Source organism: Amphiura filiformis, chromosome 20 (assembly GCF_039555335.1).
Source record: "Amphiura filiformis chromosome 20, Afil_fr2py, whole genome shotgun sequence".
Classification (NCBI taxonomy): Eukaryota; Metazoa; Echinodermata; class Ophiuroidea; order Amphilepidida; family Amphiuridae; genus Amphiura; species Amphiura filiformis.
This window is the reverse complement of record NC_092647.1, coordinates 15,577,157-15,603,628: the sequence shown is the minus strand read 5'-3', so window position 1 is coordinate 15,603,628 and position 26,472 is coordinate 15,577,157. Positions and strand designations below refer to the sequence as shown.

At 37.0% G+C, this 26,472-nt stretch overlaps 1 protein-coding gene across 1 annotated transcript in view; it reads right to left on the bottom strand.

Moving 5' to 3' along the window:
* The window catches only part of LOC140142143 (macrophage mannose receptor 1-like), a 71,164-nt gene extending 48,957 nt beyond the window's left edge, over positions 1–22,207 (bottom strand). The window contains exons 1-4 of the mRNA XM_072164109.1: positions 22,162–22,207; positions 11,386–11,534; positions 6,435–6,553; positions 21–151 (exon numbers count right to left, since the gene is read on the bottom strand). Of these exons, the coding sequence (XP_072020210.1) occupies positions 21–151; positions 6,435–6,553; positions 11,386–11,534; positions 22,162–22,207 (445 nt within the window). The remainder of the gene's footprint in view (positions 1–20; positions 152–6,434; positions 6,554–11,385; positions 11,535–22,161) is intronic.
* Between the last annotated feature and the right edge of the window lie 4,265 nt (positions 22,208–26,472).

Genomic DNA, 26,472 nt, shown 5'->3' with positions numbered 1-26,472 from the left:
CGCTGCACATTTCTCCTTACCACTTGGTGTTTCACAAATGTAATTTCGACCACCTGCTGTACAAGGTAAGTCATTCCACCTTCCATTTGTTTTGAGCTCTACACAGTCCTCGCCAGTACTATGATCATCAGGTTGTCCTGCATCCCACATTCTATTCAGTTAATGAAAACACACAAATTATGCAAATATTTAGTAATACATATATTCAGACTTTCATAAGGCTAAAGATGTTTGTTTCGTGTAGGCAACACACATTTCGCTGTGCGATTCTATGGGGTCTTTTGAGGGTCATGGTCTTAAATTACTGCTTGGCAGACAACAGATTCGAGTTCAGCATACCAACCAAAATAAGCTGGTTGCCAACTTTTACGCAAACTTGCCGCTAGGAACGTCATTTTTTCACACTAGAACCAGTCTATCATTGTCCTCCGTCACATTGTCCACCCATTTTTTTAACTTCACTTGTAGCTACTTGTAGGCCTTGCTTTTTATCTTGTTCCATTCACTTCATATTTCCCTTCTATTAATACACTAATAAGGTCAAGAATACAGACTTTGTGTAGCTTTTCGAGGATTTATTAGAAATAATTAATTTTCTTAAACTATCATTTTCTAGAACAATGCATGTAAACATCAATTTTAAGATTTTACATTGTTGGTGATGTTGACATTGTTCCCATCTTGACCATCTTTTTTTAAATCTGATGATGTTTAGCTATCCTAAAATTAAATCATGTCATAGTACATGCGTGTGTGTGTTGACTTGTCACTCTGCCTTTGAAAGATCCTGCTAGGATCGAAAGCTCGGCATTTTTGTGGATAAACAGTTTCTTTTAACTTGAAAAAATATAGCACACAATTTTTCAAGAGATTTTGTCTTATAAATCCATAAATCCTATAAAACCAATCTTAAATTACAAAAGGTTATATCTATCCAAGTCTGCACTGATTTACATTACCTTATTGTGATTTGAAGCATTATGTTACCTAATCATGCTAATTCCGACTCTAAAATAATTTTTATAAATTAAAAAACAAACAAACAAAACAAAATAAATACAAAAGTAAAAAGTAGGAAACTACCGTGAAATATAAACACATCAAAAGAATTAAGTCCCCCTCTGAAAATTTCGTCATAACATCGTAAAGTAAAACTTTGTACCAATAAAACTTACTTAGAAATAAGTATATGATTGTTTACCAAGTGTTTTGTGAAAATGAAAGATGTCCATGACTTCATGGCTGAATGAACCCAAATTGAAGACAAAAACTGACCTTTCCAAAAGTCACAAAGTAGGCCCATGCTTGTTTTAAACTGCAAGGTGTATTGTGACAAGGAATGGAACTGGTCATCTTACACCTTGCTTGTTTTAAACTGCAAGGTGTATTGTGACAAGGAATGGAACTGGTCATCTTACAACTCACTGTGCTGAACTCTGCAACAAGGGGATTTGCATGGCTGAATGATCAAGAATCGATACACATTGCAGTAAATGTTCACTTGGAGAGGATTTTAAACTGCACTCAAACACATGGGGTTTTTCATTATTGTCTGTCCAATTAACTTAGACACCCAGTTTGTGTTACTTATTTGAAAAAATATCCACTTTCAAAGAAAGTCATGAAAGAAAAGTTTTAACATTCGCTGAGACCTAACGGGATTTTTGTGTTTCCAAAACATTGAGTGAGAGTTTACCAGAAATTCTATTGAAATTGGAAGGTTTTTCTCAACACTTTAAAAATAATCCGGTAGAAGTTGGGTACCACTATTTTGGAAGGTCTCATTATACAGATTTGTAGGTATTGTGATTTTGGATAGTGAATGGATGAATAGTAATTTAATCATACTCCTCACCAAAAACATTTTATAAAAATAAAAAATATAATTCAGTTCATAAAATGCAGACAGTGTTTCTAATTTGCATATTTATTCTTAGTATATTAACTCATTGATCCCAGCTGTCCCTCAACCAATTACAACAATTCGGCGCGGTTTTTGAATCTTGTTCTGTGCATGCTTTTGGCTTGGCCCAATTCCAAGAAAGTACAAATTGTATGCCCTATGAATGTTCGTATGTTATTGGTGAGGAGTATAATTCACAATACTCCAGACGCATAGTAACTTGCCCTATCATTTGATATAATGCACCAACTGACATCTTTTGAGTTATAGAGGTTGTGCATGAAATTATTGATTGGCTCCAAACAAAGGATTTGAACCGGTGTCCTTCACCGAAATCATGGCACAGTGCAGTCCATTCAATCAAATATTGTCATCAACCTATTTGATCGTAGTGTATTTGTTATGCGTGTGAGACGACCTCTCGCGGTAGATTGCAAACATGCTTTTGTTGAATGCATTTGAGCATAATTAGTAAAAGGATCAAAGAAAAAAGGGTGGGATCACTGATCAATATGCATGATTACAATGTTCAAACACCCCTTACTGTAAATAGATTATCCCATCAAAAAGTTTTAAGTCATTAGGAATATTCGGTTGGACCCAGATATCTTGCTGTAAATCGGTCAAAATTGAATAAAAGTAGACAAGGAAAAATATTTTTTCATCGCTTTACTAATAATTTCTGTTAGGTCTGACCGTGTTTAGCAACTTTTCTTTCATGACTTTTTGCCAAAGTAAAAACTTTTCGAAATATATCCTAAAAACCGGGTGTCTAAGTTATTTGGACAGACAAATAGTAACAAGCCATGAAGCAACTTTTGTGAAAAGTATAGGCCTACTTTGTGACTTTTGAAAAGGGCAGTTTTTGCCTTCAATGTAGGCTCATTCAGCCCTGAAGTCATGGAAATCTCTCATTTTCACACAGCACTTAGTAAACAGTCATATAATTATTTCAAAGTTAGTTTTATTGGTACAAAACGAAACCTTACAATGTTATGACGACATGTTCAGAGGGGGACTTATTTATTTTGATGTGTTTATAAAATTGGGCAAGCTTTCGGCCATAGGCCTTTTTCATAACCATGATATAAACAAAACAAAAACAAAACAAACACTCACCCCACCCCCACTCCACCCCACAAAACCCACCACATTTTGCATTTTGGTTTTCAGGCCACCAACAAGAAACAATTTCTTAAAACCTTGAATTTCCATTCTTGTTGAAATCAGTTTTTAACTTATCCTGGTCTTTAACAGGGGCTCCCAAAATATGTTATATAAAAGGTCTGGTTTACCAATTTAAAGCACTTTTCACACAGATTTGGTCATAAATCTGGTCACAAAGGGGTCTAAAAAAACAGGCCAACTGCAAGTTTTGACTTTATTTTGTCCTATTATTGAGCCATGGGGTTATCAAACTGCATGATGCAGTCATGTCTACAGTAGAATTCACCTCGACCTTTGCAGGACTTAAACCCCATTAAAAGCTATTAAACCAAGATAACACTCATTGAAACAGCTCAACTGATTAAATCGGATCTTCTCTGGCTGTGCACATGTGTCTGTTTTATATGTGCGGTATCGCAATGAGCTGCTATAATACAGCTTCAGTTGGGTAACCGATTATAAAGGAAACGCAAGGAAACAATGGTATGTGGACCTTTGTTCACGAAATGAGACAATGGCCTGCTTTTTGTTAACCAGCATTCTTGAAAATGAGCAACATAATGATTGTTGACTTAACACGGTTTGGAAATAATTTCTTCATATTTTTGGTGTTATCTGTCGTTTATATATCCTTCCTAAAAGACAAAAGTGCGACTATTTCCAAACACCTAAATTAGCTAACATTTTAGGACATGTTACAAAACTATATTTTCTAGAATTTCATAGAATACTTTAAATGTAGCTTGTACCTTTTTTTGTGGCATCCTTCAGAACGGAGCGGTCCGTTACCAATAAAGCTCAATATTTTCGGTCAAATCTCCATTCAATTAACACGGGGAGTTGGCTAGCTATGAGCTAGCTATGCCTTGCCCTCACTCATATTCTACGAAAGTGCGACTATTTCTGAACATCTAACCTAGCTGTAATTTTAGGTCATGTTAGAGAAATATATTTGCTAGAAGTTTGGAGAATACTTTAAATATTGGCCGGTAATTTTTCACACAGTGATGTTAACTAGGCAAATGCAATATACTTCTAACTATTTGTAAAGGTCGCGCGTCAATGGTGAGAGCACTGTGTATTGTGTATAGGAAAACGGACAGTAACTGCAGTATGGTCCCATTATTAGGCCTACATTACAGACAGCATCAGACATATGTGACCGTACACCACGAATGAGCCGTAAATGTCCTCAATTGTATTCTGAGTTACGTGTAAAATGGGCATGAAGGTCATATTCATAGGTATTTCAATTTGGTGCTACGTGTATCTCATTAAATGAGGTACACGTAGCACCAAATTGAGGTACCTATGAATACGACCTTCATGTCCATTTTACACTGTAACTCAGAATACAATTGAGGACATTTACGGCTCATTCGTGGTGTACGGTCACATATAGCCAGGATTGATCTGGAAAGGGGGAGTTGTGAAATTTGCAAAAAAATGGATCTTTCTTAAAATACTTTTTGACTCTTTTGGGCTATTTTTAATAGTTCTTAAAACATGAAAAAGTGGTCACTTTGGACATTTGCCACTTCAAAGGGGACAGGCAGATGTGTCAGGAAGTGGAGCATCTGTTGGCATAGTCGGACAACTTTGACAATACCATAAGCGCTGTAAGGGAGTAAGGCTATGTAAACTAAATAATTGACTGCACAAATTTACCGATAGGAAAACTACTTTGTTTTGCTGCCCAACATTGAGTCCTTTTTGGTTCATTTGTGCTTGACGGTACTTTATTTAACACCATTATCTCTACTTATAAAATCAATAATTCATGCCGGGAGCCAGATACCATTATATTTGGTTTGTGAAGATATTTTTTAATATTCACAGGACAATGAGGACATGAATGTGAATACACAGACAAATACGGCGCCATAATGCATGGTCACGTGAGGTATCACATGTTTTTGTGACTTCAAATACAAATACTCACTTGTATTTCATATCTTATACATGTCATGTATTTCCTTCGTAAGTCCTAACTTCGACATTACTATAGCTAAAAGACATCCTCTTATCAAATTAGAAGACTTTCTTGGAAAAACTATCACTGCTGCCTGATAGGATCATAGTTGACCCCATTTCCGCCCGTCGCAAACGCTATAGAGGGCGTTTTTTACTCTCTTCAACAGGTATACGATTCGCTAAATTTACGACACTTTTATGTGGTGACCTCAATCACATGGGCCGAATAAGAGTTGATGTGAATTATTTATAAGAAACCGATCGATACCTTGCCTCACTTTGTTTAGACTTCTCCGTAGTCCACTTGCCAATTGTGCACTACTCTGGCTATTACATTTAAGCTTAAAACTCTGATTTAATTAATGAGTGCACAATTGATAGATTTTCACAACTGATCTTTTCAGTCACCGTACGCCCTCTGTTTGTTAGCTTCCCAAGTGGACTACTGACTTTGCCTTGAGAGTTAGGCCAATTTCTGGCCTAACTAAAATTGGTGATGATGTAATGCATCTTTAAAATGAATCTGGCTTGTGATTGGTCGCCCAGATCTCGTTATTGTTTAAATCCTCCCGACGCGTACTGGTACCATTATAACTATACATGGTACACAACTATCTAGGGAATGCGGCGCTTTTGTGCTGGTGGATGAACGTATGCATCTAGCGCGTATTGTACCACCATGCTTAGTCTTGTGGTTAGATTGTATTGATAAACAAGTATGATTGACAGTGTGTGAGTCCCGGGGTAAAGTTCTGCTTAAAAGTGAAAGTCCATAGTCGGTTTTTCGGATAATAAACTGGCAGATTCTAAAATTAGAATTGTTCAGTATTGAAGTGTCATTATAATTATGCCATTATGATGTGTTGCATTCAATAATATAAGCCTACGTAGGGCCTATACTTTACTTTTACTGTCACAAATATAATTATATAGCCTAAACTTTTTCATAACCATTTTATACTAGTATTTTGATGTATAGGCCTACTAAATATCAGTATAATTTCGAGTTCAACTGAATGCGTTCATCATGATTAATAACATTTTTATTTATCAAAAATCGACTATGGCATAGTCTACACTTTGTTGAGAGCAAGCCAACAAAATTCACCATAGGTTTACGCGCTAATACAAAAACCGTGAAGCAAACAGAGGAAGTATACAAATGGTGACTGAAAAGATCAGGAAAATTTATTTTGTGCACAAATTAACACAAATAATAGCCAGAGTATGTATAATGGCAAGTGTACTACGGATAAGTCTAGGTATTATGAGGAAAATGAAACCTCTGGACACCTCTGAATAATTCCTCTATGTATGTGCAATTTGTTATAACTTAAGGGTAAGAGACCGATGCCATTTCCTGTAAATTATTCATACCAGTACAACTTACTTTTGTGCATCGTCCAATACTTCATCATCCACCCAGGTAAACACGCCTTCAGTGGTAATATCATGAAGACCAATCCAATGCTGGACGCCAGTTGGTTTCACATATTCAGCTATAAAATTCTGCCAAATTAAAAACAAACCAGCAATAATAAAAAGAATTCCATAAATTTGTCCCCCTCCCTACAGACAACCAGACCAGTTCACCATGTTCAGTTCATAATTTGACAATATGATAATTTTTCATAAGTAAAGACGAGTATTCAATAAATAGGTATAGGCCTAACGCTGGTTTCATACTTTCCTGCCGCTTGCCGCTTTGTAGACTATGCCATAGTCGATTTTTGATAAATAAAAATATGTTATTAATCATGATGAACGCATTCAGTTGAACTCGAAATTATACTGATATTTATTACATTAAAATACTAGTATACAGGGTGTCCCAGAAAAAAATTACCGGGCGAATGAATTTAGACGTAAGTCGAGAAATAGATATCAGAATCCAAAAATCTAAAAATCAGTGTGTAGCCCATTCTATTTTGCATCTTATATGCTAATTTTTATAAGAATCGGTTGAGTGATTGCGAAGAAATGAGCAATTACATAACGCATGCGTCAATTCACTTCATTCCAAGTTTGAAAAAAGATCATTCAACACAATGCGCATCAGTTAACTGTTAATGGGCTTCATATTTTGTTCGTTCTTTGCAAAACATTTAATTAGGTTATGTTCAAATTTGGAAATGTGCACGATATTGGAAATGAAAGCTTGCATGTAACATGATGCTCGGTACTTGTAAATATCTTTTTTCGTTAATGTTCATATAGATGTTGCATTAAGAATTATTGCATAAAAAAATTACAGCTGTCTTAAAAGATTTCTCACACACATTAATATTTTGGAATATTTCCAAGAAATTGTAATGCAAAGTTTAAATGTTTTAAACTTCAACATTGATGTTGCATGGTATCGAAAATCACACGTAAAGCTGTAAACACTTGATCATTATCATTCTTGGCTCAAATGTTCTTTGGAAATTTAAAATATAACATATTTGCACAACCTGAAGAAAGCTTCCTATTGCAGAAATCAAAGTTTTCTCGGACAAACTGTAATATATTTAGTGAAAGCATGAATAACATAACACCGTCGGATTATAAAATAGATAATGTGGACTAAATTTAATGAGATACACACACTTTAAGAAGCGGTGAGCGAGTATGAAAAAAGCGCCTGTTGGTCAAACTTGGAATGAACTGCATTGGTGCGCGTATTATTAAGAAGGTGAATGGTTTGCTAAACAGAGACACCAAAGTGCTCCCAGCCCATGAATCGGCACAGGAACTGGCTAATGACTTTGCTAGCTTTTTCAACAACAAGGTCACTACCATATATCAAGATCTTGGTAAAGACCAACCTGATCTAGACAGATATGACCCTTTGCCTGAGAGACCAGTTTGTGTTTCATTCAGTGAGTTTGATCTTTTGGGCGAGGAGGACGTTCTTAAAGCCCTTAACAAAGCTTCCACAAAGTCTTGCTTGCTCGACCCTGTGCCGACATGGTTTCTGAAACAAAATATTCATGTTTTTGTTCCCATTATCACACATATCATCAATGAATCCCTTCATACTGGTGTTTTTCCTGATAACCTGAAGCATTCTATTGTCACACCCATTATCAAAAACCATCTCTCAACTCAAATGACCTGAGCAATTTCAGACCTGTGTCCAATATTCAATTCATATCAAAACTTATTGAGAAACAGGCTGTTAAGTCTTTGAATGATCATATGGAAAGAAACAACCTGGGTGAAAAATTACAATCTGCTTATAAAAAGGCACACAGCACAGAAACAGCATTAATGCGTGTTAAGAATGATATCATGAAGTGTATTTCCAACTACAAAGGTGTTTTTCTAGTACTCCTCGATCTGAGCAGTGCTTTTGATACTGTAAATCACAACATGCTGATCAACAGATTACAGAGTGAAATTGGAATACAAGGTAAAGCTTTGCAATGGTTCAGATCCTACCTGTCTGAGAGAACCAGCAGAGTTTGCATTGATGGTACTTTTTCTGACCCTGTTGAGCTCGAATTTGGCCTGCCTCAAGGTTCAATCATCGGACCTTCAGGGTTTTCTTTGTATATTTTACCAGTTGGTCGTATCATCAAATCATTCAACTTATCCTACCACTTGTATGCAGATGATGTACAGTTGTACACCAGTTTTTGATCCCAAAGACCCGGTATCCATTGCTGCTGCTTTAGATAATCTCTCTTGTTGCATTGATGCTCTTAAGGCTTGGATGAGAATGAACATGCTAAAACTTAATGACAGCAAAACTGAGTTTTTTGTGACCACTACTCCACACCTGAAGCGCTCAATGATACCGGTGGCTTTGAGGGTTGGGGACAAATCCATCTGTCCTTCAGATTCTGTGCGTAACCTAGGGGTTATTTTTGACTGTCAAATGTCTATGTCCATTCACGTCAAGACTCTTTGTTCTAACCTTACATACCAGCTTCGCAACATTTCCCGGATACGTCGGTACTTGGATTATGACACTTGTCATCTGGTCATAAGAGCCCTTGTCCTTTCCAAGATCGATTATGGCAATGGGCTGCTGCTTGGCTGTTGTAAAGCAGACATTCAAAGACTACAACGGATCCAGAATTGGGCTGCGAAGCTGATATGTAAGGCCCTCAAATATGATCATGCCACACCGTATTTAAAGCAGTTACACTGGCTCCCTGTTGAAAAGCGTATCAATTTCAAAGTTTTAGTCACTGTGTTTTAATGCCTCACCAAGAGTGTTCCTGAGTACCTGTCTGATTGTGTTTCCCTGCACTGCCCTGCGCGTGCAGGCCTGCGTTCTGCTTCTGATACCACCCTCCTGACGGAGCACAACACAATCAAAACACTCATGTCAGCTGAACGCAGGACCTTCTCCTATGTTGCGCCTCGAACCTGGAATAGACTGCCAATTGGTATCAGGGAATCACAATCAGTGGGTATTTTCAAGAGGGTTCTAAAGTCACACTTGTTTCCATAGATTTTGTAGCCTTCACAGGCAGTTCTCATTTATTTTATTTTTTCTTCATGTTCTTCTTTTGCTTTTTTTTTTTTTTTTTTTTTTTTTGAGCGCTACGTTCTAAATGTAGCAGCGCTATATCAATATTTATAATGTATGTATGTATTATGTAATCATTAATTTCTTCGCAACCAGTCAACTGAATCAAATAAAATGTTCATATGTGATGCACAATAAAATAGGCTATGCGCTACATTTAAAACCTTTTGATTCTGATGTCTATTTCTCGACTTACGTTCAACTTTATTCCCTCGGTAATTTTTTATGGGACACCCTGTAAATGGTTATGAAAAAGTTTATATAATTATATTTGTGACAGTAAAAGTAAAGTATACGTAGGCTTATATTATTGAATGCAACATATCATAATGGCATAACTACAATGGCACTTCAATACTGAATAATTCTAATTTTCGAATCTGCCAGTTTATTATCCGAGTTAAAAATCTTGGAAGCTAACAAACAGAGGGGGTACGGTGACTGAAAAGATCAGTTGTGAAAATCTATCAATTGGGATTAAATCAGAGTTTTAAGCTTAAAAGTAATAGCCAGAGTATGCACAATTGGCAAGTGGACTACGTTAAAGTCCAGCCACCTTGCCGCTCTGAAGATGATTTTGCTTCACTGCGGAGTCGCACCAGAAACGCTGGCGGTGACCAGCGGCAAGACGATATATCGATCACTCCACCGCTTTTCCGCGGCGACAGCACCGCATGGATGATGGAGTTGAATTCAAGTCAACTCGGAGCGGTAGCGTAGCCAGCGGGCACGAAGAAGCGGGAAAATGGGGACGAGAAGAAGGGGAGAAAGAGAGAAAGAAGGGAAAAGAGAGGGAGAAAGCGAAGAGAAAGGGGGAGGAGAGTTACAAGGGAAAGGGGAAAGAGAAGGGAAATGGGCATAGCCGTAGGGGGGATAAATACCCCAATATTTTGCTAGGGGGGATGGTCCATACAATCATCCCCCCCTAATGTTGACGCCTGAATATGGGTTTTTGACCAAATGAACCTCATATTTGCCCATTTTAGCCCCCAAAAGTGGCATTTTGTTCCCAGATTAAAACTTCCACGCGAAGTGCAGAAAATACTGCCAATTTCGATGCCAATTTGAAGCTAAAATGATCACGTTTGAACCGTTATATTGGACAAATGCGCGAGAAGCTAGCGAAAATTTGCAATTCGAAAGTAGCGACTTTTGCTCCCAGATTAAAATGATTTGGGACAAAGACTAATCGATAGATAAAGGTCGAAATTACTTGTTTGGCTACAAATGAGAACAAAGCGTTAAGATAGACAATATCCGAGTTAGAAATCCGTAGCAACGAAAATAAATTGGTATGGCAAACGCAAAAATCATGAATGCTAAGTGGACAAAATGGAAATAGAGAATTGTAAAGATATTAGATTTAATTTATAAAATTATACTATTATTATTTCATAATAATTGGCAACAAATAAAAAATATATTTTTACACCACCGGAAACATAATTAAGTTTGTGTGCAATCATAGAGGCAAAAGGCTTTATTGGACGATGTGCGCGCAAAAATTTGGTATTTTACACTATTTTCGTCCATTATCAGGATGGAAAGGGCTGAAATTTGGATAGAAAAGGGCCCCTTGCCCATTTATTTTCCATTGCCCTCCGGAGTTTTTATTTTATTTTTTGTCAGAGGGCACTTTTTCTTTCAATTTTGCCCCCCCCCGCTGGCTACGCTACTGATTTATGTTCTAAACAAAACGAAATTACAGCACACTTGCCTAGTAATGGATAGGCCTTTCTATTCAAACATACCGTAAAAAGATGTGCTAGAATCACACAATGCGAAATGATTGTTCTCAAACTAGTATCCATTTACTTACATTTACATCCTGAGTTTTTAAAGCTGCTAGATCACCTCCAAGTCCCTGGCATGCCAGCCGTGCTTCATAAAAATTCAGTTTATTTGAAAATAACTGGAAACACTGGTTATTGTATTGCATCCATCCAGTCCGACATTTTTGACAAAATACTGTGAGAATATAAAGAACAGAAATACACATGTAATAATGGCCCTTTCAATATCATGTGGCACAAGGAGAGTGGGCATGGGGCACAGGGCTGGTTAGTATATAGCAGTTCTGCAGTGCGCTTGCATTACTGAGGTCCCGGGTTCGAGCCCTGCCCCAATCGGTCTAGGCGGTTATCAATTACATATACTCGCTCTCACATTATCTCCTAATATCTTCGTTTCCTCCTTTATTTGAGAACATGAACAACTGAACACGGGCAGGGGATGGCACTACATTCACGGTTTTTGTATTAGCAACGCAAACCTTGGCAAATTTTGTTGGCTTCACGGCCCAGCACTTCTTAGATCGCCTTGACAAGCGTTCGAAGCCCTGTCGTCAACAGGCTAGGGCAGTAAACTCGAGGTAAAGAATATCCCATATCGCGCTAATGAGCTGGGCAGTAGGCCTAACCGTAGAAAACTTCGTTTCCGGCGAAAATTGACAAGTAACTTGCACAAATTTCTAGATCATCATGCAGTTATTGTTAACTACATGTATGCACACAACACAGGGGCACTCACATAGGTAATTGACCCGTACTGGTAGCGCTGTGCTGTGGGTATAGGAGATGAACTAGTTAGCGTCATATAAAAAAGTATAAAAGCTCTGATTTTAGTACTTGCTCTATGTTTCAATTACTTATTCTTTTCAAAATATCTGCATTTTTACTCTGGTGCAAGCTTTAATAACGGGGGAGCATGCATTTGTATGAGAAAGGAAATCTACCATCTTATCCAAACTCCCGTATTAATCCAATGCACATTTTGCTTCACCGGGCCGCCCTGACTTGGTCGCGTACTCGCGTTTGGAAGAGGGGTACCACCAAACCGTATTAGGTACAAATTTAGTACTTTCTGTCAATTTGTATGGTTTATTTTCTACATGTCAATATTTAAATTATTAGCATAGTCCTTATAATAACGGTGGAGCGCCTTGATGAGTAAATGATAGCAAACCAGTGAAAAATCCCCAAAACTCAGTCAGTGGAGCTCCGCCCGTGCATTTCAATAGCGTCATTATCGAATGGATTAGTCGACCGTAGCGGACAATTCGATCGCTCATTGGATTAATATTATCACGTAGTAAGAAATGTGCATTGGACAATCGATTACTATAGTGGTTTAGTACTGCATATTTCGGTTTAATCTTCACTAAGCGGGTTTATGGCTGAAAAGGTCACGGTGAATTTGCCGTGGACAAAACTGCACTATGTACAGTTACTATAATGTCGTGCGACGTATTCAAACCATTTGTTAACCATTTCTTTTTAGGGAGCAATAATTATTTATCATGAATATTTTTGTCATGTTGATGACATCATAGTTACTCGCATTTTGTTCATTTTGAAATTTTGAAACATTTAACGCTCAAAAATCACACAAAATCAATCACATATATTTTTCCAGAGTGTCCTTGCCAAGATTCTAGCATCAGACCATGCGCATTCTCAAGATACAACCTTCATAAGTGCTAGGTCACTTCTGTACAATTCTTATAATTTATTTCATGCATACAAATAGCGATGCATGTTTTTGTTGTGTTTTGATAGGTTTTCATGTCCGATTTTAACGATAAAACATTATTCCCAATATAGAAAAACAATATGGCAAAACATACAACAGTTTGTAACATTCTCCATGAACATGAATGTGTAATGAGATTTTCTCTTTCTGAATCTGACTTGTAAAATATTATTTTTCATCACAATTTCTCATCAAATTCATACATTTCTGGGTCAAAAGTCAGGTAAAACACTTTGTGGTTTTGAAATTTGGTTTATAAATAACGCTAATAAAATCATTTGGGTTGATCAAGCAGTTGCTTTTTATGATTTTCAAGGCAATATGCATAAATGATGAATCTGCATGTACATAATTTTTCACTTCAGTAAGCTCGTCTTTTGACCAACGTTCATTATTGATCACGGGTTTTATTGTATGTGATTGACATCAAAGAACCACATGTGTATGAGCTTGTGCATTGAATTGAATTACACAATGGTTATTCAGGTTATTGATCGCTAGATGGAAGCGAACGTGATACATATTACGTAGGATTCCATGCCTATCCCGATGCGATGCGGGGAGTTGAACCCTAGCGACCAGAACTATGAACACTTTGAAGTGTTAGCACCTTGCAGGGCCGTGGCTTGCTCTTAACAAAGTGAGGCAAGGTTATGAATAATTCACATCAACTCTTACACGGCCCATGTGATTGAGGTCACCACATAAAGATGTCGTAAGTTTAGCGAATCGTACCTGTTGAAGAGAGTAAAAACGCCCTTAATTGAGGTTAGACCGGGCGGAAGTGGGTGAACTACTATGATCCCATCAGGTAGCAGTGATTTGTTTTTCCAAGAAAGTCTTCTAATTTGATATGAATTATAAGTAATGTCGAAATTAGAATTTATTATCATCAATACGAATATGAGTTTACGTGACGTGTCTGGGACTGAAAAGCACGTGGGCATGTCTACAGTATATTTGAAGATTGGCGACTGGTTTATAGTTAATTTCATATGTGTATATTGTTTATCTTGTTCAGTTAACATCTCTTTAACTGCTGATTGTTTATTTATTTGTTTACCCAGGTTGGTCCGTGAGGAACACATGCTAATCCATGGAAAACCATGGACCGTTCCAAGCTCATACAAATGCACAAGCCTGGATAGCCAGTGTAGGCTAATATATGCATGCTGGCCTAGATAGCTTTGATAAACAAAGCAAGAAATGGAAGAAAATAGCTAGGAAAAAGAGAAAAGAGAGAAGGTCACTCCCAAACACAATTGTACAATTTTACTCTTAGCCCTTACTTCGTGAGAAAGGAAACTGGAATATAAATAGTAATTTACTGGAGTTTATCTGTTAGAATTCAATATTTTTTTTATTGAATTCTATCATCCAGATGGGGCGATGCAGTGGAATTTGACATCACTAGATTTAGCTAAATTTCACCCGAGCTCGGCACTTTAGATGCTAAAAATTCACGTACAAACTTGACGTTTACACTAGTACAAGGAACTTATGTCCTCATTCACAAACTGATACTATTATTGGCGAGCGGTCCGAATTTTGAGCCATACAAGTTTACGTGGTGAACTACGTTTACACACAATAAATTGAAAAGTCACAATTACAAAAATGGTATGAAAACACAATCATTTGACAACTATTTAATTGCGCATTTAACCCAATATAGAATTCGAGTCAAGCTTTGTCTGTGGATATTATGAGCACCCTCTGGCCAGGTCAGACCATCATTTTAATAACAATATGCTATTAACATAAGAATTGACACAATTCCTTGAGTAGGAAGGTTGCACCCGTTACCAGTATTTTGAAAGTCTGGACAAGGGGGTGACACTAAATTCACGGTTGTTCTATCAAGCACGCAAACGAATGACAAATCCCGTTGGTTTGCTATCTAGAAAATGAGGCCAGTTATCGATCCGTTATGAACCATTATGAATAATTCATATTCGACCCCATGATCAAGTTGGCGAATACTGACGCCGTTAGTTTTACGAACTTTGTCTGTTCAATGAGAGTATAGAAAAGAGAAAAAAACACTCGAAAACGATCCGGTTTAATGAAATGGCGGACAGGCGTTTCCTTCAGGCATCGTGATATGTTTTTCAAAGAAAGTCTACTAAATTAATTTGGAAATGACTGTTTGCAATAGTAATGTCGAAATAAGGACTTGCTGTCAGTAATACGAAGGAAATGCGTGACAGGTGTAAGGTATGAAATACATATAGAATTTGAAGTATAGAAAATATTTGACATTACACACTTCCGGAGTGAATAAGTATGTTTAAATGTATGTAAAGAATTTCACATCATAGTGTCATTTCAGCTATGCATACACAACACCAAAATGAACCAACTTCTGATTGGTCACAGTCTGCGTGTTCCGGAAATCGAATAAATCAATGTCCTTGAACATTTTAAGATCCATTCCCTCATTTCAAATATATAGTTTTGGTTTCTCTATTGTTCAGAAACCAAAAATCAAGGGATCAAAATGTGGAGATGAACTGGTATGCAATCATAACACTATTGTGCTGGGAGGATACAAGAGGGTATATATAATCAAAAGTATAATGGCTTATAACCATACGTATATAATAGCCTATTGTGCTAACATTTTCATTATCGATATCTATCAACGCGGGCGACTTTTGATGCTCTCTGCCGTAGGTGGCACACTTCCATGACATAAAATTACACCCGAGTTCCGAGATTCGTTTGATAAGTTATGCATAGACATCGTTGAGACATAAAGGATGGATATATACGAGGCCTAGGCCTACATGTAGAAATCATGTGCATATATTGAGGGGGGGTGTTTTGGTTATTTGTCTGAAATATAAACGATGCATGATGATGTAGATGATTTGATTATGAATTAGATTATTCCCCGGAAAGCACAACCCATACCTCTTACCTATGTTCCCTCCGCCACCTATATATAACCTCCTCCCTCCCCCTCCCCACACTCGATATCGACTCTTCCCTATTATTCCACTCCACTCTTGAGCTCCCCTCTCCCCCTCCTTCCCTTCCCACTTCCAATGGTCTCTCCCCTGTTTCTCTTTCTCCCTTACCCTTACCCCCTTCCCCCCTCACACACACACACACACACACACACACACCCTCTTTCCCTGTCGATCTCTTTTCTCTCTCTCTCTCTCTCTCTCTCTCTTCCCAAATAAATAAATTGAATAAAAGTCAGTTTAAACCAGCTTTCTATGATATTGATCTTCCGTCATGCGACATGCACATAAATAGAGTTGTGTATAATAGTGTTTATATCACTGAAGTCATAATCTGTCAAGTGACTATTGTAATGTCTGTGGAAATATTTCGATGGTCTATATATTTTCACAGTGAAATCAGCTTAGGCTATTTCGTAGTCTCAAGTCAATGCTTACAAACTAAATCAATGCTTTCAAATGTAGACTGCTTTGTTCGACTTCTCTGCTCGTGAATATTGCACTGCGAAATTTAAACATTTCTTTTGTATACTTAGATCAGGTAACTCGAAAATCGTGTAATTTTATTAGTCACACCACTTATAAGAAACTGAAACCAAAACCGAAACTACCTGTCACAAATGTTTAGTTTTAAACAAAAGGTAGAAACAATGAGTTCGATATCTTGTGATTCAAGTGGTTAGGCAGGACAATAGGAAACCACGTGACCAAAACCAAAACCAAAACTAAAACTCAATATTTGAAATGAGGCATTGTTGCTTTGACATAGCTGGATGACACTGTGTACACTCAATTATATATCATTGTGAATTAACATGTCTTTTAAATGCAGACGAACCGTGTTTGCTTCAAATGTATTCGATAAAATTCCATATTATTGGGATAGGATTATATGATGCAGCCGGGTGCGGCCACGCATTGCCACCAACTAGCTTTAGCTGTAGTTTCAGTCGCTGGAGCTCCGCACTTCAGACGATAAAAAGGCATGTAAATCTCAGAGTGTATACACTTGATACATTTAATATTTGGCCTTTCTTTTATAACGAAACGGTATACGAAATATACCAGCTTATAGTTAATAAAGAAAGGTGATTATACGTATTCACTTATCAATTTGGCATAGATGCAGGCCCCGTCTGCATAACATGACTACCGCCCGCAATAAGCCAGGGCACAGATTTGAATAACAATACGCTATTTACATATCAATGCGCCTCATGCTAATGAGTTGAGCCCTCTCCAGGAATTTACTCTATGGTCTGGATATGACAATTGCTAATTAGCATGTGTCCATTGTTATTTAAATAGCATATTGTTATTAAAATGATATCGTGACCTTGCTAGAGGGCGCTAATACTGGCCCACGTTAACGTTACCAAGTTAAGAAAATCAGGGATCGATATAATGGGATAGGCATCGTAGTATTACGTAACACACCGAAAGATGTAGTTTAACTCTAGACAATAGGCGCCATATTGCAGGAGGGTTAGAGTTCATAGAGGAAACGTTAAAGGTTTAGTAGATTAGGTCACCCAGGCACATCACTAATGTGTTTCACGAGTTGTAATACCGACAGGTAAAAACATTGATTTTGTAAAATTCTCCCGATTTTTTAAAATTACTAAATAAGTTTAGTACTTCAAACCATTCTTTGATGAATCTATGCAATATGACGGTAATTTTTGAAACATCTAAGAATCAATCTTAAACATCTTCATGATATTCATTTTTTGCGCATGGTCAAAGCATGCTCTTGCGCTATCCACAGACTATCCGGTGGAAACTTCAAAGCAACGATCATGCGTTAATATTTACAAAATGGCGAATGATGTAGTTTAAGTCGAACAATAGCGTGACCGGCGTGACGTAGTTGTTGGCATTGTTCCTATATGCACTTTCACCCTCCTGAGAAAATTCGATTGTTGTTTTCAAAGCACATACTGGAACAAAGCACAGACAAGAGCTTACCATATTTTTCAACACATAGCCTATATAATTATTCAACTGCAAGTCTTACAATGGGTTTTACAAATACCGAAAATAACGGGATAGATTCAAGGATTTAAGATATAATTACACACTGAATATCAATAGTAAATACAACATTATAGCTAAGATTAACACCAGAAATGATTTCAACTGGCGGTCACTAAATTCATCTCAATGCAACTATGTGCTTGAGGAATGTGCACAGACATTGAGACGCTCGACATTCAACAATCGGATTCGTTATATTTTGAAAGACACCTAGCTGAATTTATATTGGTTTTTAGCCAATGAGAACTCCGGGAAAAGCGAGCTCACCGAGCGCGGTGTTCTTGGAGTACTGTTGCATTAAAATTAATGACGAATCCTCGGGAAATGTCGAAAAATTAGCCCATTTCCCATTGCCAAGACGGAATTTTCCGTGCAAGGAACTGTATAATTATTTTGTCAACACAAGCCCAGGGTGAAGGTAGGCAGAACATGCTAAAAGCATGAAAAGCTCGAACTTGGCCCTCTTTTCAGCATATTCGTATGCATGCGCTCGTATTTTCATTGTCTAAATCAATATATTATTGAAAAATAACACTTTAATGTTTTGCAAAAGTTCATTCTACAAATCATAAACTTTGAAAACTTGCTTGATTTATTGTTGTGAATGAGTTATGTACGTTTTACAAAAGTGTTGTTGTTTCAACCCTCTTTATAACATAACTCAAGGACCACAGGACCTACAAAAGTATAATCTATGATATTTGAATTCTTCTACACATTCGCTATGAAATGATCAGTGCATTTTTTGCCAAAGCGCACGACCATTCGCAAGATGCTGTGAACTACCAAATCGCAACAGTTTAAAATAGTTGCCAACCTTAACACAACCAAAATAAATAATGATCTTAATATTGACTTGATTGATCTATTATCATGATTACTAATACAGACTTTGATCGCAAATTCCAAACTGATAGATCTCAGTGGAACATCGTGGTACAATGTTATCGTTGAAGGGGTGTGAATGAATGGGATTTGTATAAAATATAGGTTAATACTGATATAATAATCAATTGTTGTTTTAAATAAGCAAATTGTTGTAAATAGTGGCACAAAGGCTAAAATATTTTTGCTTGCTTACTAATCTATCAATATTGTCACTTCATTTCATAAAACAGATTTCATACGGGGCGTCCCAAAAGTTACGATACCATTTTAACGTTCATAACTCTAGCCTACAGCAACAGTTGAGCATATTACACACAAAACCATACAAGAGTTTACAGCACATCTCCGTATCCCAAGTATCCATTATCTCACCTCAATATCTAGATCATTTCCCCATTCAATTTAATTGCAACAGTCGTATTATATTCTATCAAGCTGATATGCAACACCAAGAAATATGTACTATCTCAGCAAACACAAAATGTTTACGACATCATTCGCAAAAGGTTATAAAAAGTTGTCAGAAAACGTTTAAATGTCGGGTTATATAAAGGGTATATAAAGGGTATAAAACGTTTTCATAACATTAAAAAATATTTTTTGATATTAACCTACTGCAAAAATTTTACATAATGCTATTTAAGTGTTGACAAAATATTTGGCACAAAATGTTTGCAAAAAATAGTTTGCAATAACATTTTGAAAACATTGATGTAGTGTGTTTTCATACAAAACGTTTTAAAACGTTTTCATGACCTTTATATAACCCGACATTTGAATGTTATTAAAACATTTTTACCTAAACCAATACCCAAAATATAACTTGTTTAAAACGTTTTTGGTTGCTGGGATTGCTTTGATTTTATGCAGAAATCAAGCCAGTAAAAGCTATCTGCTGAACTTATTCAATATTCCATCCTTCAATTCTATGCCCTGTCACAAGACTCCTCCACCAGGACTGTCAGGACATAACTATCAATGCGGAAAGGCGGTCAACGTATTGAACATAAATGTCGCTCTTCTTATCGAAACTGCAAGCCCAGCGAAAACAATCTGTTGTTTTCCATTAAAAGTATTTCAAAGTATTATTCTAAAAATTAAATGTCTCCAATTTGATCTTCAGTTGATGCTTCATCATCAGTATGATTCTGAGTTATAGTGTAAAACATGCATGAAGGTCGTATTCATCGGTACCTCAAGTTGGTGCTCACGTATCTCATTTTGATAGTCAAACACCTTAAAAACCAATCAATAATGCTATTGTTGAAGAGGATAATAAGCTTCTACCTTAGATGTCTATAGAATTCTTAATAGCTCTTGTCTTTGTTTGCTTTGGCTAAGTCCTGTTCAAGTGGAGGGTTACAAAGCATTGTATTTTTTCTAGGTATGTATAACAGGCTTATAACCAACAATTAACAATGAGAGGACATTCCTGAACTTCGTTGACTTGGGGATGATTTGAAATAACCGCCAATTATGACTGTTTGATATTTATTACCAGCAATGTGGAAAAAGAGACACATGTAGAAACGAGGTACCATTTTGTTGAAGGAGCAAAGTTCAACAAACCATAACTCCGCTTCTGGATATCGTTTGAAGTCAAATGATATACCATTTTAAAGCTTATGATATATAATTTCTAAATACGAAATAAATTAAAATTGTCCGGGGAGGAATTTATGGGACATTCGTCGTGTACGGTGTATTGTTGATTGGTCATGTATGTCGTATTAAGGACAGACTATGTATCATGTCCAAATAATTGCATGTATGTAATTTATTTTGATTTACTCTCGACCAATCCTAGTGAAAGATATGACGGTTCTAATGATATCGATACCTTTGGGACACCCTGTATATACTGTGCCCAAAAAGTACCCAAAGACTTTAAACAAAAGTCATATCTTAAAGCCGCTAATTCTAAATTGCAAACTTAAGTAGCCGGTAGATGTTTTGCATACTTTGATACCTTATTCGGCATCAACTAAGCTATACTCATTTGAATAACAAATGGTCGAGTTTCAGCATTGACAAATTTAGATATTGCCTCCTTCAAGGGGATTTCTGTTACCCTTTGTTACGGGCCCAATAGGCCTATAGCCTAACGGATGAACACTCACTCCGCCGTGATCAATATCTGCTGGCTTCATGGGAAATGTCAATGCAATTGCCACTTTTGAAAAGCTTTTTTTATTTAAATTGCTATAAGTTAAGAAAATAAAGTCATATCGTACCGAATGAGGTATCAAAATACGCAGAACAAAATTCTCTATCTACCGACTATTTTATTTTGTAATTTAGTTTTAGTGTCTTTAAGATGGCTTTTGTTGTAAGTGTTCGAATACTTTTTGAATGCAGTATATATCACCATGCAGGGTGGAGAGGTTTAATCCATCCAGTAATTGGGGGAAAGACATCTATACTAAAAGGTGCTCACCTTTGTCAGAAATGTACTGTGCTAATTGGATTCCTTTTCTCCTTTCTGGAAATGTGTACTTTCATTTATTTATCGTCATTACTTTTAAAGATACAATACAAAACAATGTCTAAAATTCCGCCCCTTAATACCAAAGAGTAAATCCTATGAAAATACAATAACGACAAGTTTTCATTTGTTTGTTTGCAGCTCACGTATAGTAGATTTTTCAAAACTCTACATGGGTATTGACAGTCGCATTAACTAGGAGTTTTTTGTGAAAGATTTGAAACAAGGGGCATGTTAAGGTCAAAATTAAATTTCATATTTAATGGTGCTAAATATAATCAATGTTTTGTTAAAGGAGGATTTCGTGATCCTAGCATCCTCTTTTTATGACATTTTCAGTAGATATCCACGAAAAAAGCTTATTTCCAAAATTTCAGTTGATTCCGAATTTGCGTTTGCGAGTTAAACATGATTATGTGTATTACACTGCTCCATAGACAATGTGTTGTAATTTCGTTCTGGTGCACCAGAACGAAATTCAAATTTGGCGATATTTTTGCTAAACGAATTAATCTGCAAGAAATATTTGGCACATAAACATTATGTAGCCAGAGGTATCCAGTGGTGTAAACATCTCAACTTTTTTTGGGAAAAGTGGGGGGATGAGGCTGTGGATCACGAAATGCCCCTTTAAGATGAGGTATAAAAATAAGATTTTACGATATTCTATATATTAACTTACCCGTTGGTATAACGATAACTAACACCGCCAACTGCCAGAGCCTCATGCTGGCGATGATGTTAAAAATATATACATGTACTGTAAAAAATCTACTAGAAAGGATCCTCTTCGTTTTCCTCCTGTATATAGTATCCTACAAGACACCAACAAATCCTTGTCCGTAACAGAAATGGGAAACTATGATCGGGTAAGATCAAAAAGTCCCTGCATGCGACAGAACGGGAGAGCGAATCTTGTTTTCCACTTTTTTCCACGGGAAAATTGGATGGCTACATGTTTGGAGGTCTATGTCGTGATTGTGAATTAAGATTTCCTAATTATTTATTGACATTTGATTAGTTTGATATATTAGTACATATATAATACAAAACAATGTACTTTGCTCTTGGTTTTTGGCTGGAGATTAGCTGTCCAAAGGTGCCCAATTTAAACTCTGAACCTGTGTGTCGAGCGAGTGCAAGGACACGTTGCAAGATTTGCAAGGGGTGTGTGTGGGAGAGGGGATGCGGCAGTGGCGGCACCACGCGGAGCATGTGGATCTTTCCCCACCCACCACCACCCCCAACAAAAAAGGGTTTCTCAGTCAGAACAAAAATCACTGAATTATTTCACTATTTAAATATGCTAAATTGAAGGTAACTATTTAGATAATGGAACTAAATCTGTAAGTGTCTATTCACGTATCCCAGCAAACACAAAACGTTTTCGACATCATTCGCAAAAGGTTATAAATGGTTGTCAGAAAACGTTTAAATGTCGGGTTATATAAAGGGTATATTAAGAGTATAAAACGTTTCATTACCTTAAAAAATATTTTTGATAATCTACTGCTCAGCAAACAAAATGTTTTACAGAAAACGTTTAAATGTCGGGTTATATAAAGGGTATAAAACGTTTTAATAACATTCCAAAAACATTCTTGAAAACTTGATAGAAAACATTCTAAACAGAATGTTATTTTGGGGTTGAAAAAATATTTTGCGAAAATGTTTGCCCAAAATATTTTCAATAACGTTTTAAAAACGTTTTCATGACCTTTATATAACCCGACATTTAAATGTTATTAAAAGGTTTTGAAAAAAACATTTTAAGAACATTTCTGTGTTTGCTGGGTTCAAACATTTTAACATAATGTTATTTAAGTATTGACACAATATTTGGCAAAAATGTTTGCAAAAATAGATTACAATAACATTTTCAATTTTGAAAACATTTAAAAATATTGTTGTAGTGTGTTTTCATACAAAACGTTTTAACACGTTATCATGACCTTTATATAACCCGACATTTTAATGTAAAACGTTTTTACCTAAACCAAAAGCCAAAATATAACTTATAAAACGTTTTTAAAACGTTTTGTGTTTGCTAGGATGTTTGTAATAAATATCTTCCACCATCCATTTATCTAGGTTACAGATGGTTCACAATGTTGGATATTCCTAAACAAAACCACTGACTTTAAAAAGGAGCAGTGAGTTGGAATTCGCTGACGATAACCTTAAGGGTAGACGAGGTACTGTTGGTCGAAGCAGCCAAAATAAAATCGATTTTCATTATCTAAATCAATATATATTATTGAAAAATAACACTTTGATGATTTGCATTCTACAAATCATGTACTTTGAAAACTTGCTTGATTTATTGTTGTTAATGAGTTGTGTACGTTTTACAAAAGTGTTGTTGTTTCATCCCTCTTTACAACATAACTCAAGAACCACAGGACCTACAAAAGTATATCTGTGATATTTGAATTATTCTACGCATTCGCTATGAAATGATTAATGCAATTTTTGCCCAAGCTTATTACCATTCGCAAGATGATGTGAACTACCAAATCGCAACAGTTCAAAATAGTTGCTAACCTTAAGAAGAAAGAAGACGTAAACTTGTGTTGCCTCTTTGTTGCGCTTGTTGGAATCTTTTCGCCTTGTCACTTTTAAAATGCGACCTTCGGCCATTCAAATGCTTGTAACTTTGTTTGTAGAGGTCACAACAGATACACAGAGGCTTCAAAGTACGCCGAAAAAATTTAATCTATTGGAAAATTAATTTACCCCAATATGGTTTAGGTTTAAAATTAGGATTTTTTCAAGTGTTCGGATACTTGCACTGTGAATTTTGTTCGTTTTGAACAATTCTAACTAAAAACGATGGTGATTTACTCACGTTTTAATGACGTTTCACCACTACACTAGTGGTTTCAGACTGCTTCCTTTTATAGGCAACATGATTCACCGTAGAGGGCGTGATGAGTTGGTCAAAGATGTTGAGTGCATAGGCCCCCTCGTCCTTGTTTAGAGTGGAGTGTCATGTCCTTTTCTGCGGATCCAAATGGCTTCTTTCAGTCACCTGGTGGTCTTGTCGGCTTCACGATCAGTGATGGCAGATTTGTGAATGTCTGTGACAGAAGACTCGAGATTTGCTCGCGTAAATGGTTTAGATTCAAATTTCTCCACCTCTTTTTGATGTTCTTTGAGTCGAATACCAAAGGGAAGGCACCAATGTAGGAACAGTCACCGCAGGGGATCTCATAAATGGCTTCCACTTTTGTTGGGGGAGAAGTGTATCCTTTAGATGAACGAGCATATTGCGGGTGGTACAGTGTGGTTTCATGGCAGTAGAAAACCCGTGTTTTTTAAATATCCGAGAGACTCGCTCGGATACGCCCTCTAGGGAACCACAGCCATGCATTTTGGTTTTTTCACTGTCATCTTTTCGTTTTGAGGAAAGTTTTGTCTTAGGAGTGCGATCTGTCTTGACTCTTGATTGACCAATCCGAGTAACCGCACGTGGTCAACGCTTCGCGGATGTTATCCTCCTCTTTTTGTCTGTCCGCTTCCTCGGTTACTAACGCGTCACTCCTGTCTAGCAGTTCTAACGACTCCCAGCTTTTGATGTAAGGGGTGGTGGGAGGAAAACTGAAGATATTGGTCAGTGTGCGTTTTCTTTCGGTAGATGCAGCGTTTCACTTATCCATCCGGTTTTCTGGTGATTAGGGTGTCGAGGAAGGGTATCGAGCCTTCTTGTTCTTGCTCGTAACTAAACTTGACGCTGTTGGTAGGGTCGATGGAATTTAAGTGTTCTTTTAGGTTGTCTACTTCTCCTCTGCGTACTATTTCCAACACGTCATCTACACATCTTTTCCAGAGACGCGGGCGGCAGGCTACCGGAGCTGTGGAAATAGCTTTCTGTTCCAGCCGAGTAGCTAATGTAGGCAACCGTAGCAAGACAACATTTTGTAAGTTCGATAATCATGATGTCATTAATGGTAAGGAGTGTTCTCTTTTTGAGGTCTTTATCTTCGCTGAGTTTTCCACGAAAAACATGAAGAGCGAGATCGATCGGGGTACTGGTAAAGAGCGCCACCACATCGTGCGAATTAAGGATCTCATCTTCTGTAAGGACTGTGTCCTTTAGATCTTCCGCAAGACTTTTCGAATTCAGAACGTGGTGCTCAGATTGGCTCAAAGTATCAGCTAGGGACTTAGCCACGTTATATCCGATATAGTCAATAAAGTCCACGATGGGTCACAACGGGGTTTGCAACGGGGCTCCATATGGGTTGGCCTATGCACTCAACATCTTTAACCAAGTTATCACGCCCTCTAAAACGTAATCATTTGAGGTATAAAGATGCCAAAATATCATTGGTTCCATTAATGTAGTAAGACAAAATGCTTACTCAAATATCACCTCATAGCGCTCTGTACTATCTGTTTGAACCCTCAGCTCTGGAAAGAACATTTTCATCACAAGTAAAACAGAATGTCTTGAATGGAGAGTAAGTCATTTTCAAAACTTTGGAAGGAGATTATCCACAGCGGTAACCAATTGGTGGGGTGATGGATTGCAGAACCTGCAATCGGATTTTCTAAAGATTGAAAATCCGACGACGGAATCCTCTTTGCCGTACATAAGCTGTAGGAGAAGTTGTCTCTGTTGTGAACTTTCAACTTTGGTTCTTACATCATCAAAAGAATTTAAGTCAAAAATAATCATAAATCATGTATACCACACCCATATTTTACTGGCTGTCTGCAAGTTCTTTCCACTGTCTACGATTTAACACATCGTCTTGTGAGTGGTGCATTATGGGATAGCTGACATCGTACAATCTGAACCACACCACCCTACGCCATACATATATTCGCCTATACCAATTTTTCTGTAATGATATTTAATAAACTAATTTAATAGAGGTGGCCTCGAACCCACACCGTAGCTAGCCGCTATAATGACTATCGAACTAATGACAGTATAGTACCAGCGTGTTAGACCTGTCAGCCTCCTGATTGATAAGAAGCCATCTTG